General features: G+C 54.7%; 1 protein-coding gene, 1 long non-coding RNA gene and 1 other non-coding gene across 4 annotated transcripts; 1 reads left to right on the top strand and 2 right to left on the bottom strand.

Annotated features, from left to right (window-relative positions):
- Nucleotides 1–283: 283 nt before the first annotated feature.
- Nucleotides 284–446, bottom strand: LOC112585889. The gene has a single exon (XR_003110462.1). It is a non-coding gene; the product is annotated as a U1 spliceosomal RNA (small nuclear RNA).
- A 1,804-nt stretch (nucleotides 447–2,250) lies between these two features.
- On the bottom strand, nucleotides 2,251–9,850 carry VSIG8 (V-set and immunoglobulin domain containing 8). Its single transcript, XM_025287553.2, has 7 exons — nucleotides 9,622–9,850; nucleotides 5,929–6,104; nucleotides 5,180–5,381; nucleotides 4,835–5,056; nucleotides 3,982–4,107; nucleotides 3,448–3,655; nucleotides 2,251–2,533 (listed from the first exon to the last, which is right to left on the bottom strand). The coding sequence occupies exons 1-7, from the start codon at nucleotides 9,668–9,670 to the stop codon at nucleotides 2,251–2,253; spliced, it is 1,266 nt and encodes a 421-aa protein (XP_025143338.1). The 5' UTR covers nucleotides 9,671–9,850.
- LOC102410623 lies at nucleotides 3,626–6,484 on the top strand. Of its 2 annotated transcripts, XR_327758.4 has the most exons (4): nucleotides 3,626–4,243; nucleotides 4,379–4,439; nucleotides 4,719–4,922; nucleotides 6,425–6,484. It is a non-coding gene; the product is annotated as an uncharacterized LOC102410623 (long non-coding RNA). The 2 variants fall into 2 exon arrangements; XR_006551568.1 differs by lacking the exon at nucleotides 6,425–6,484 and having other exon boundaries at nucleotides 4,719–6,373.
- Nucleotides 9,851–13,506: the final 3,656 nt, after the last annotated feature.

Below are 13,506 nucleotides of genomic sequence, written 5' to 3'. Positions count from 1 at the left end.
CTATTCAATCCCCAGCCTAAGGGCAAAAATGTGCCAGGCCCAGCATCCTACAGTTCTATGAACAAATCATCCTACAGGTGCTGTTAAATGTCTCCAAATAAATGAGGAAGAGATGGTTCCTGCAGTTCTCTGCTCCCCTCACTTAGTCCCCTTACTCCCTCCCATTGTGTCCCCATCCATCCTCAAGAATCCCCATCTCCCCCCCAACCCCACCCCCACTCTAAGACATCTCTCCCTGGCTCCGTCTGTTCCACCATCATCTCTCCTTTCTTTTGTTTTTCTTCAGGAGAAAATGTGAATGCAGTCCCCCCCCAGCACAAATTATGCCATCGAGTTTCCCACATTTGAGTAAATCACAGGGGCAGCACATTCCGAGTGCAATGGGTGAGCCTTGCCCTGGGAAATCCACCTTCATGATCACGGTGTCGCCCCTGCCAGGTAAGTGTCATCTCTCCTTTCTCTTCCCAAACTCTATCAAGGCAGAACCAGAGACGCCATTACCCTTTTGCAAGCACCCAAGCCAACAACAAGGGTTTCCTAGTTATGTACAACCAAGGAAGGTTTCAGGGCTTCCTCTATCAACAAACTCTGAGGTCCATCCATTCCCCACAGTTCACATGGCCACAGGGTAGAAGCAGAAAGACTTCAGGAGCCCAGCTTCTCCGTAAGAGAAAAAGAGGCAAAAAAAAAAAAAAAAGACAAAGAAAAGGAAGGCACCTCTCAGAGGCAGGTGGCTGGGCAGAAGCAGGTAGAGCAGAGTGACCTTGCAGTACTAATTATTGTCCTCAGAAGACCCTCAACCCCTAAACCAGGCACAGGTCCAGTCGCGTGCCTGTTGCAATCATCCAGTGTGGAGTACAGCCACTTGGTCCATTAGAGGCAGCTGAATTGAGAATGTGATGCTTAGGGCTCACGAAGAGTAGCACTTGGACCAAGGGATAAAAACAATACGGGGACCCAATTTGAGTTCAACAGGAGAAAGATATCTCTGACAGGCAGAGGCCAAACGGACTGATTTGGGAGGTGCCACTGCAGGTATTCAAGAGATTCATTTTGATATTTGGCAAAACTAATACAATTTTGTGACGTTTAAAAATAAAATTAAAAAAAAAAAAAGAAGAGGTTGAAATATCTTTTGTCAGGAATGTAGAAGAAGGAATTCAAATGTCAGGGAAACAGCATGATGTCTGAGAGTCAAACACGCCTGTTATTACCTGTGACCTTGGTTAAGATACTTAATACCTCTGAGCCTCAGTTGCTTCATCTATATAATGGGATACTGCACCTCACAGGATTAAATAAGACGAAATATCAGAAAGCACCTGGCATTCAGAGGGCGCCTGATAAATGTCAATCCCCTTTTCATTAAAAAGGGGGCTAGGTTAGATGAGTTTAGTCTTTCTACCCCAGAGTAGGGCTTTGAAACCCTAGTTGTTGAAAAGGATGGCATACATCTGGGAGAGATCAGGAAGTCAGGATTTGGTAGGTGAGAGGAGAAGGAAGAAAGATGCTGAGAATGGTCAAGGAATATTCAGAGAGGTCATGCCTGCCAGTTCCTTGTTTTCTCTTTTGATTTCTGGAATAAAAGAGAAAAGCAGGATTCTGGATTGAAAATCAAGCCTGAGGAGTCTCCGTTTCTCTATCTGCCTAGGGAAAGGGTAGGATTAGACAGCCCCTTCCAGCTCTGACTGCTCGCGATCAAGGAAGGTAAGGGGGACATGTTGAGGAAATGATACTGGACAACAGGAAGCAACGACCCCTCCCCTACCCTTGAGCATAGCCCACCACCCTGACCCCATGCCCAAACTTCCGTGGAACCACAGCCACCTCAGTCTCGAATCTTCCATTTTCTTTATTGTGCTAACACTGCTGCCTCGGAGCTCAGCTCTCACACTCACAATTCAGTCCAGATCCCCACCCACCCAGCCCCCGGGGCTCTCTGCCTTGGCTGGGGACATCGGCCACCGGCCTCATGCGCTCTCGGACTTCCTCTTTCCCTCTTCACGAGCCTGGGGCTCCAAGGATGAGAAGAGGGCCCGAATGGCCTTTCTCTGCCGTCTCCCGCCCTCTCCCACGTTTAGAGGAGGAGGCTCAGCCGTTCGACTCAGTTCCCGAGGGAAACGTCCTCAGCCCCCAGCCGCCGCGCGGCCGGGAGCAGCCGAGGTCGGCGCCGGCCGGAGCGCGTCACCAGCTGCGAGCAGAGAGCCCCGCGCCCCACTCCCAGCCGGGGCGCAGCCCAGCGGCGCGCGCTCACACCAGCAGACCGTCCTTTCTCTGCAGCGGCCCCTCGGCGGCGCTGCTGGCGGGCTCGGCGCTCTTGACCTGGACGTAGACCGGGGAGGGGCCCGCTTCGCAGGCGGCGGCCGCGGGGTCGGGGCGGGCCGCCAGGGCCACGTCCTCCGGGCCGCCGCAGGGCGGAGGCGCGTACTTGCGGCGCAGGGAGCGGCTGACGTTCTGCATCGGGTACCCCAGGAGGTGGGTGACGCGGTTGCCGCGCCCGCTGGCCTTGCACCCGGGGGCCACGGCGTCCTCTCTGTGGAAAACAACAGGCGGGCGGGTGAGCGGGCTCCTCCGCGGCGCGGCGTGGGCACGGCCTGGGCAGAGCCGGGGGCTCTTGGCAGTCTCTCCTTTCCCGCGCCTCCCTCCGCCTCCCCTCGCCTCTCAGCCTCAGCCTCGACCTACTCTCCTCTCTGCCCCTTCCTGACCCGCGGCTCCGCAGCGTTCCCGGAGCCACCGTCCCCATCCTCCTCCGGACGGGGCTTCTCCACACGTGTCCGGACAGCCCACGGCAGGGCAGGCCGCCCCATCTAGGCGCCCTCCTGTCCCCTTCTGATGTTTTCGCAGAACCACCGGCTCTGATAGAAAGGGAACCTTGGAGACCCAGAAGGAGCTGCTTTCCCTGACCTTCTTTCCTTCCTTAACCCTGACCTTGCCCTCTCTCTTCCTCTTTTCTCATCTCTCCTCTCTTAATCTTCTCCATCTTTTCTCCATCCCCAGGGCATTGCAGTCATTAGCACTACTAGTCTTGTTCTATTTTTATTTCTAGTTTGTTTCTAATATAAGTTGTTAGCACTATTCTTAATATTAATGAACTCTTCTTAAATAGGCATGTCCAAGAATTCTCACCGGCGCGATGCAAGGGAAAAGTGAAAAAAATAAATACAGGCCCTGCCCTCCAGGAGCTTACAGTCTAGACAAGACAGAGAGGTGCAAAGACGCGAGGGAGATGGAGGGCAGGAGAGCAGAAGTGAAGACTGGCAGGGGAAGAGCAAAGAGAAAAGCCATGCGATGAGTGGCCGGTTGACATGCTCTGGTCCCAGCACTCCGTGGCGATGGTAGGCAGGGTGGGGGTGGGGGTCCCAGCCGGCCGGTGGTAGGCAGGGGTGAGAGGGAGCAGGGCGCCGGTCCCCTGCCGCGCAGCAGCATGCAGCATGCATCAGGTTTTACCTGATCTCATTAGACAAGTCGCCGCAGGCCCCTCCGCCGACCCCGCCGCCGACCCCGCCGCCGTAGCCGAAGGTACCGCGGGAGCCGCCGCCGACCCCGGCGCCCCCGCAGCAGCAGCAGACGAGCCCCCAGATGCCCACCAAGAGGCAGCCCAGCGCGAGCAAAGAGCCCAGCACTGCGCCGATGATGATTCCTATGCGCCGGGTGTCTGGGGAGAGAAGTAGAGACTAGTCAGGCTTTCTGCAGCCTGGCAGGTGCTTGGCTAACCCGGAGTGGCAAGCACAGGACTTCTGTATGAAAAAGGACGGGGGCCCCAGGGGATTTCACGGCCCTTGGACACACAGGGAGGAATATATGGGGAGAAGCAAGTTAACTCCTCATATTTGCATGTTTCTCCCAGGGCTTCCTGGCTGACCTTGGCAGAGCTATATGCATTGATGAGACCCATAAGGCTGATCCTGCTGAGACTCCAAAATACAGCCCAGGTTCCTCCCGTCCAACCCTCCCAGCCAAGGAGCCATTGCCTGCACCCACCTGAGACCTTCACCTCCACCACACACACGCTGTAGCCCACGTGGTTGGCCACTGTGCACTGATACAGCCCATCATCCTTGTAGGTGATGTCCTTCAACACTAGGTCACCGTTGTTCAGGCCTGAAACTGAAGGAGCATCAGAGGACAATGGTGAGGCCAAGGCGCTTGGTGTTTGAGAGCTTGACCCCAGCCTAGACCACTGCAGGATGGCCCATGGAAGGAGGGTGTATGTACACACACAAGTCCACCCCACTGTGTCCAGGTGAGTCACCTTCCCCTGCTGAAAGAGAGGCAAGGAAGGCCCCTTTCCCAGCAACAGGAAAGAAACCATGATTTCACTCTCTGACCTTGGGGAAATATGCCCCCTCCCTGAGCCTCGGTCTCCTCATTTGTGCAGTGAGGACCGGGTTAGACCAGAGGAATTCTAAGGCTCCTTCCAGCTCTGATCGTCTTTGATTGTGAGTACCAGTCAGCATCTCTCTGTGCCAGCAGCTTTACACACCTCATCCCGTGTAATTCTCACACGCCCTTGGAGGATGGCCCTTAGCATTCCCTTCTCATGTACCGTAGAATGAAACCACGGCACAGAGAGGCCAAGCCACTTGCCTGAGCCTTGCTGCCAGTCACAGTCCAGCCAGAATGCAAACCCAGCTCTATCTGAAACCATGCTCTTTCCGAATTAGTCATGCTGCTTTCGACTGACTCTCCCCTTTTGCCTTCTCTTCTTCCCTCTATAGCAGCTTCTGGAACAGGCTCCGAGGAGGACTCTCCCACAGCTGGTGCCGCTGATGACCTAGGGGAGCCCCAGCGGGACCCAGCGTCCCCATCTTCCCCTCTCCCAAGGCCCCCTCACCTTGACTGATGGAGCTGTGGAAGGACTCGTGGTAGGAGACCTCAGAGTGGAAGCTGTGCTGAGAATGATAAGACCCGGCCCGGTAGGGGTGAGTATGCCCGCTGATCTTGGCCCACTTGTAGGTGAGAGGTGGGCTGCCCCCATTGGCGAAGCACTTCAGCACCACATCATTGCCGTGTGTAAAGTGGCCCTCAGACCAGCACAAGGGCACCGCAGGCCGCGCTACAGGGAAGAGGGTAGTTGTGAGCCAGGGCCCAGCCAAGAGGCAGAGCCAGGCTCAGGGTGGCCAGGCCACCCTTGATTCTGAAGTCTGGGGAAGGGGATCCCAGAGGAGCCTGCTCACACCTTGGACGGTGATAATGACCCTCCGGGTGGCCACAGTGGTCTTCTTCACCCGGCACTCATAGGTGGCTGTGTCAGAGACTTGCAGGTTCGAGAGGGTAATGGAGGCATCGTACTGGCTGGGGTCTGAGGCTGCAAAGCGCACCCTCTGCTGCAGATGGGGGAGGTTGCCATGGTTGATCCTCTTGTCCTGGTAACTAAGGAACTGTGAAGAGAAGAAAACAGAGATGGTGAGACAGGCAGAGCCAAGGAAGGCCTTGTGGATTGGCTGTCTGGGGCAATTCACTGAACTTCCCTGAGACTCAGCTTTCTTGGATGAAAAACAGGAATGATAATGCCTGATCCACTGACTTTTAACAGAATGTGTGAGATCATATGAAATCAGGCACTCTCTGCCTAATAGCTACCTCCCAGGGGCATGTGAGGATTAAATGGGATGAGATGAATAAAGCCACAGGCGCACAGAGAAGCTGGATGGTACTCAATCAAAGGCTATCTGAGCTGGAAGTGTAAGGTCGGGCCAGGACAGTGCCTGTCTTCCTTTTGGAATGGGGTGGGAGGAGGTGGCCTGACTGACTGGCTTGATTGGAAATTACACAGCGCCTCCCCATTGCCCCATTCTCTCGAGAAGCCTTGGGGAAAGTTCAAGGGCTGGGTTTTCTTATTTGCCCTGCAATGGGCTAGCTGCCCAACAAGTAAATACTATGAAGTGTGGAGTAAGGAGAATCACGTACCCAGAGAGAATCACTTACCACATTCTCCCGATGTGAGGGTTCTGAGTTGACCTGCTTCCATTCAATGTCCAGCCCGTTAGGACCGTAGTCCTCAGGGTCCAGGATGTAGGGGCAGCCCAGCCTCGCATTGTCACCTTCCGCCAGGTACAGGATCTCCTGGCCATCCCCGTTGATCCGTACAGCAGACAGCAGCGCTAGGATACAGGCAGGGCAGATGGGATAAGGGGAGCGGGACCAGGGCTTGGGATCAGCTTCAGCTCCCTTCTCTCCACCATTCCTTGTCAGTGGCAGCCCGGACCTCAGTGCGGGTTTCTCGGGGAGTAGGGCCTGCTCTGAGTGTGCATGATTTGATCCATGCATATGTGTGCTGACTTGTGTTAGCATGTCTGTATTCTATAACTGTGTAGAATTGCTGCTATACTGTTTGTATATTGTATATATATAGTTGTTAAGAATGCTTGTATATGGGACTTCTCTGGTGGTCCAGTGGTTAAGAATTCGCCCTCCAATGCAGAGGATGTGAGTGCGATACCTGGTCAAGGAACTAAGATCCTACACGCTGTGAGGCAACTAAGCCCATGCACCACGACTATTGAGCCAACACACTCTAGAGCCTACGCGCCACAACTCGAGAAAGCCCATGTTCTGCAGTGAAGACCCGGCACAGTCAAAATGAAAATAATAAAATTTTAAAATAAAATATGAACGCTTGTATGTATGCATGATTATATACGCATGTGTGGATATGTCCACATATGTACATTGTGTGTTTATCAGTGTTTGTGGCTGCTTATGTGCACTGTAGGGAGATTTATGCACATGACTAGGTAGAGTGTCTGCTTCTATATTTACATGACAGGACCTGTGGGTGTGAGCGTGTGTGTGCCTGTGTGTGCAGGCATGTGGAGCACGTCGAGTTGTTAAATGCTCTGATGGAAGCGACTGGCTGGTTAAAAGCCACATCTGTCTGGACCAAGTGAAGTGGTCGAGTCCAGAGGCAGGAGGATGGACCCCATGACCTCTGGAGTCCTTTGTGTGTCTGTGCGTGACAGTGCATGTCTGTGGCTGTGTGCCCGTGTGACGGTGTGTGCCTGGCTGTGTAAGTGCTCTGAGTGATAGTGTGTGCCTGTGTGCAGCTGTGACCAGGAGCTTGGCTGCATCCGTGTGTGACAATGCATGATGGCGCTGAGACCAAGGCCGCAGTCGTCTGTAGTATAGGACGGGCGAGCCTTGCGTGAAGGCATGTGGCATTGTGTGCTCTGCGTCATGCCCCCTGTGTGATCCTGTGGCTCAGGTACAGCCACCTTCACATGCTCGCTCCACTTGGGGCCCCTCCCGCTGCTACCAGCCCTAGCCTCACTGAGTCAGCCCCGGGTGAGGAGCCAGGATCTGGAAGCTCAGGACTGATCTCTCCCTCCCTCCCCTGAAGCCCCAGGCAAGTGCTAGCCCCAACCGGTTGGACCTACAGAGGAACATGAAGTTGGGAGGTCGGTTCCCAAAGGGCAGGAAGGTGGCTGAGCGGGCAGCACGCCACCTCCCAGTCTCCAGCCTCCCCCTCGCCCCCGGCCCCTTGCCCAGCCTGGCTCACTCTGCAAGAATCAGCAAGTCCTTTGGCATCTCAGCCTCTGGTCTCGGTTGCTCATCCTGCTTTTCTTCTCTGGCTCTCTCCCGGGACCACCTGCACACTTAGAGAGCGTCTCACACACACACACGATTACACACTGTCACAGCCAGAGACATCAACACCCAGACACACTCTTACACGCCTTCAAAATGCAGATACCTACCTATGGAGTCCCACCTTCCTATACACACAGACACTGTCAGATCCACACAGACACACAGTCATACAGACACAACTACACACAAACACAGGTACATATTAATCCAGAAGATACACCCACTGCATACACTGGCAATCCCCCATGTGCATTCATTCAAGACTAAGCTACAGACGCTTAGCCTGGTTCTTAGAGAGCCAGCAGGCGCCCTTTCAACATCCGCAGCACCACAGGCATCACTGAACCTGCCCCTCAGGATCCCAGCTGGGCCATCAGCCATGCCCTGAACCCGCCCCCCACCCCTGCTCAAGCCTCCAGGGTAACCCAGAGCAGGCAGACTAGCTGCTGGGGCTCTAACGGGACTTGGTGATGCCTTCTCTAGCCCCAGGCCATGCTAACACCAGCCCACTCCTGAGATAAAGATCCTAACACCATCTGCCAGGCCCTGGGCTGGCACAAGGCAAGCCAGAGATGAGCCAGAACTCAGTAGAGTGCAGAGGCTCCACCCTGGGGAAGCAACAAGAGAATGCTCTCCACACCCTGGGAGCCAGCCGGGCGGGAGGGTAAGTATTCTGGGCAGGGGGCTTGGGAGGGAGGGATGGACTGAAAGAGAGTGTCTCCACCCTGCACTAGGCAGAGTGTCTGCCTTTGTCCCAGGCCAGGGAGCCTCACCCTAGCCTTTTAGTCTCCCTAAATCTCTCTCAACCTCCTCCCAGCCTTTCTGCACCCTCTTGCACTCCTGGGGAAGTCACTCCTGGTGTCTCACCTTTACTCCTCTTGCTGTTGTGCTAAGGAAGTACCTCCAGGGAGTGTGAGAGGAGAGAGAAGCTGGGGGGATGGAAGAAGACCAGAGTGGGAGAGCAAGAGTTGGGTGCAGAGACTTGGAGGAGGGGCAGGGAAATCACGACAGGCTTGCCAAGGAAGAGGGCAGATGCCTCAAAAGCCGTGCCTACTCTCAGCTTGTAAGTCCTTTGTGAATTTGTAAGCTGCTTCCAGAACCATGAACCCTCCTTCTGCAGATAAGGGAGGAGAAGGGAAGGGAGGGGAGAAACGGCAGCCCCCACAAAAGGTACACACGACACACAGAGAGGGGCCAGGTCCCCACAGCACAGCTTCCACAGTAAGCTCAGCCAGGCCAGCTCCCACCAGACAGAGAAGGTGTTGCAGGCTTGCTGCCAGAAAGGCGGTCACTCACATGCTCCTCCCTCCCTGAGCTCCTCCCCTGTGCTCCCTCAGCCTGCACCCTGACCCCCAAAAGCATCTCAGCCATGTCCACCGATGCCCACACAGATGGGCTCTTGCTAGGACTTGCCCCATCCTGGGCAGGCGGCCTCGATGTCCAGTCCGGAGCCCTGCCCTCCAGGCATGTCCCAGGGAGGGGGCTCTGGGAGTCACCTTCCCCGCCCTCCCCAGGCTCACCCTGGACAGGCTGGGTGCTACCCTGGAGCTCTCGCAGAGCAGGGGCCCAGTCCTGCTGGAAGCAGCCCATTCATTCTCCACCAGCCCAAGGCTCTGCCCTCTCCAGGCAAGTAGGGTGGGTGGGAGGCCCTCCCACTGGGGATAGCACACAAACCAATGAAAAAGGGATCTTTCCAGGCTCCTCCTCAGCCCCCACCCCCAGTTCCCATAGTAACTCCCTGCGAGCCCTATGCTCCCATTCACAGCATGTACAAACGTGTGTGAGCCCCACAGGTTCACGGACACAATGAAGAGCCATCCAAAAACACATTCCCTAAACCTTCAAGTGCAGGGCTCTTCTGGGGAGAGGTCCCCTTGGCAACATCCAAATCCCAGCCCAGCAGGGCAAGGGTGGGCAGCACCCTGCCAGGGAATCCGAGCCCACCTTCCAGGCTCCTCTGTGAGCCCCTCATTGCCTTTCTCCTGTGCATCCGGCATCAGGTGGGCATCCCACCCCTGCCCAGCCCCATACCTGGGCTCAGGCACGCGAGCAGAAGGTGGAATGCTCCTCGGACTCCCATGTCTCTAGGTTCGGTGCTTCCTCCGCCGGGGCTAGGATCCCTGGGGCCGGTGGCTGCAGGCCGGCGGCTGTGTGTGTGGGGGGACAGGTGGAGGGAAGGGGAGCGGAGGGCCCAGACGCTGCCCGGGGGTGGCAGGAAGGTGCAGCAAGTGCCCTGCTGGGCAGCAGCCGGAGTTATTTCTACAGGAGGGAGGGGGCCTGGTCCCCGCCTTGGGGAGGAGTCCCAGGAGCCCTAATTAGCAGGGTGACAAAGAGTGGCCTACCCAGGCATCACCCAGCCCTTCCCCAAGCTCTTCCCTATCCTGAGAGAGGCGCAGGGTGGCCAGCGGGACTTGTAATTAGGCACCTGTTAAACTTCCACTTCCTCCTGGCCGCATCCTCTGGGTGACAACAGTCGCCCAATTTTACGGCGTCCACGGAGCACCCCTCACCACTCATTTGTTGCCTCTTCCCTCGGGGAAATGGAGAAGAGGAAGGGGAAGCCAGACTGGGGGTGCAGGGGTGACCAGGAGCTGAAGGCTGGCGCTGACCCCAGGGCACTGTGTTTGACACGCAGGTTTCCAAATCCCACGCCCTCCTCATTTCCCTGACCCTGCAGACCCCCTCCCACCCAGGTCAAGACCTGTGGGAAAGGGCACCAGAGAAGGGGATGCTGGGACTGGAGGGGAGGCCCCAGATGAAAGGGACCCAGGACTTCAAAGGGCGTCAGTCCTCCTGAGCTGAAAGGAGGCGAGGAGGGGTCTGTGGGGAATTGGGGTCTTCCCCTGGCTGCCCCCTCTGGAGCTGTGCCCTGCGCCTATACCTGAGGCAGGGTCACCCCCAGGTGCAGGGGATCCTGCAGAACCGGGTGTGTTACAGGGGATCCAGCCTCCCACCTTCCACACACAACCAAAACCAGTTCAGTGACGCCTAAGAGGAGAGGGCCCAGCGGGTGTAGAGGGAGTGAGGTGAGTGGACGGGTGGGTGAAGGGCTGCTGGGGAAATGAGCGCCAGGAAGGCAGGGGAAGGGGCATGCCTTTGTTCATGTACACCCCTCACCAGAGTGTCTGTTGAGTAGTACCAAGCCCCTCTTCACACCCTTCTTTTAGGGATAGAATGGTGCTCTTGCTTCTGTGCACAGGGAGACCAAGGACCCTCCTGATGTGGACGGTCATCAGGGTGACTAAGCCCCCACCATTCCAGGCAGGTTGGAGCTGGGATGAGAAGTCCTGCTGGGCACGGGGAGAAAATGGAGGGCCAGCCCTTGCTCATTGGTCCGGGGGGTGGGGGGTCCCAGAACAGGCCTTGGGCCTCCCCTAGACTCCAGGACTGCCCCATACACAGTGGTAGGGGCCCAGCCATGAGTGGCTTTATTCAACAATTCAACCCTCTCCAAAGGCTTAAGAGTCCTGCCCCATCGCTGACAGGGACACAGGAAGGGGATGGGGAAGAGTCTTGGAGAGAGTCACGGGGCTCAGGACACTGCCAGGGCCCACCCCTCTGGGAAAAATAAGACAGAACAATAAGGAAATACAAGGAGTCTACGCTGGAATCTCTGCATTCCAGCCCCACAGCTGCACTCCCAACAATAACAGGGTGCTCCGGGGCCCACGACTTGTACACTGTAAATGTCCTTATTTGCTTATTCACTTTAAGGATTATAGGATTGGCCTGCACACTCTGGAGAACACAGATCATTATTCCCACTTTACAGATGGGGAAATAGAGGTCTGGAAAAACACGAAGATTCAGTCTAGGTGATGCTGCTACAGCCTAAGTGGAGAATAAGCAGGCATCCTGACTCTCAGTCCAGAGTGGACCAAGAAAAGGGCATAGCAACCCTGTGGGTTACCAGACCCACTCTTGGGGAAAGGCAATGATAGGTGGAGGGGTGAACAGGTGGGGCCAGGAAGAGGGAGTCTGAAAAGAGAGGAGTAAGATTGTGGTTTCTTTAGACTGAAATGTAGGGCTGGAGTTTAACTGGATTCGGAATTTTAGCTACTGTTAGAGTTGGAGAGAAAACTGGAACCGAGATTAAGATTGAGGTTAGGTGGAATGAGGAACAAGGCTCAGGTCAGATTTGAGGTTGGGAAGAGAGTTAACATTAGGATTAAGGATAGAACTACAGCTAGAACTGAGGCTAGGCTTCATGGCTGGGATTCGTGTTTTGATAAGGAACAGGGTTTTAGTGTCATCTACAGCTTTGCCTGGGAATGCAATCGAAGGCAGGCTTGAGATTGACTTAGGATTGAATTTAGAGCTGGGTTAGACTTGAGTTTGGGATTTGACTTAGAATAGGCATGGGAAATAGATGGGAAAACAGTGGAAACAGTGTCAGACTTTATTTTTCTGGGCTCCAAAATCACTGCGGATGGTGACTGCAGCCATGAAATTAAAAGACGCTTACTCCTTGGAAGGAAAGTTATGACCAACATAGATAGCATATTCAAAAGCAGAGACATTACTTTGCCAACAAAGGTCTGTCTAGTCAAGGCTATGGTTTTTCCAGTGGTCATGTATGGATGCAAGAGTTGGACTGTGAAGAAAGCTGAGCACCGAAGAATTGATGCTTTTGAACTGTGGTGTTGGAGAAGACTCTTGAGAGTCCCTTGGACTGCAAGGAGATCCAACCAGTCCATTCTGAAGGAGATCAGTCCTGGGTGTTCATTGGAAGGAATGATGCTAAAGCTGAAACTCCAGTACTTTGGCCACCTCATGCGAAGAGTTGACTCATTGGAAAACACTCTGATGCTGGGAGGGATTGGGGGCAGGAGGAGAAGGGGATGACAGATGATGAGATGGCTGGATGGCATCACTGACTTGATGGACTTGAGTTTGAGTGAACTCCGGGAGTTGGTGATGGACAGGGAGGCCTGGCATGCTGCAGTTCATGGGGTCACAAAGAGTCAGACAAGACTGAGCTACTGAACTGAACTGAACTGAACTGAGGCTGTGGTTAGAGTTAAAACTTCGGTTACAGTTACATGGACAGAGGGTTCATGGGGATCAAAAATGAGGTTATATTTATGATATAGAAAGACCTCAGCCTTCATTCATTAAGTCTGACTTTGGCTAGAATTTTCATTCCTTTCTTCTGGGAGAATACCAGTGGCATATGTTCATTGGGGTTTCAAAATTTTGGAAAGAGTTCTAAATACATGTATGCCCATCTGAAAGAAATAAAGCAACTGAATCCCATAAGAAATACAACCTCTTAAATTCTGCTCCATGACCTAAGCTCACCATCTGGTCAAGCTCCCAGAAGGGCATTTGGGGAGGGGATGCAGGAAGTTATATCAGTGAGTGGGTCTCTGACACCAAATGGAACTGGACAATGGGGTCCATCAGAGGCAGTTTTACTTGGGTGAAGGGGTTCCTGGTTTTGAAGTCGAGGAGATTGGCTCTGGGGGAGACCAAGGGCCTAGATGCTCCTGGGAGAACAGCCACTTTTGAGGTCTTCATGCAGGGGCTCCTCAAAGTCTCAAAAGGCAGGACACATTGTTGCTCCCCTTTGACCCACTGAGGGCTAATTGCCACCTCCTTGCAATCTGGGGCCCATAAAAGAAGCTGTCGGCATTCCTGCCTTGCGCCCTGAGCCCTGCAGGGGTTTTGGGGAGTGGTATTGGAGTGATGGCACTGGGGCATCTGCTCAATTTTCAAAGCACAATTCCAGCCCAGGGCCCCTCCCTCTGGGACCAGCTCCCAGCCCTCCTTTCTCTGTGACTTTCATCCCGGGGGAGAACGCCCCCTCCCCCAATTCTTCCCTCCCTTTTCCCCATCAGTCTTCACCCCAAACATCCCATTGCCCCACCCACTTCCTTTTCAGGTCCTTTAAAGGTCTGGGCAGATCCAGTCAAG

The sequence above is a fragment of the Bubalus bubalis genome, chromosome 6, assembly GCF_019923935.1.
Source record: "Bubalus bubalis isolate 160015118507 breed Murrah chromosome 6, NDDB_SH_1, whole genome shotgun sequence".
NCBI lineage: Eukaryota > Metazoa > Chordata > Mammalia > Artiodactyla > Bovidae > Bubalus > Bubalus bubalis.
This window is presented reverse-complemented; position numbering and strand designations above follow the sequence as displayed.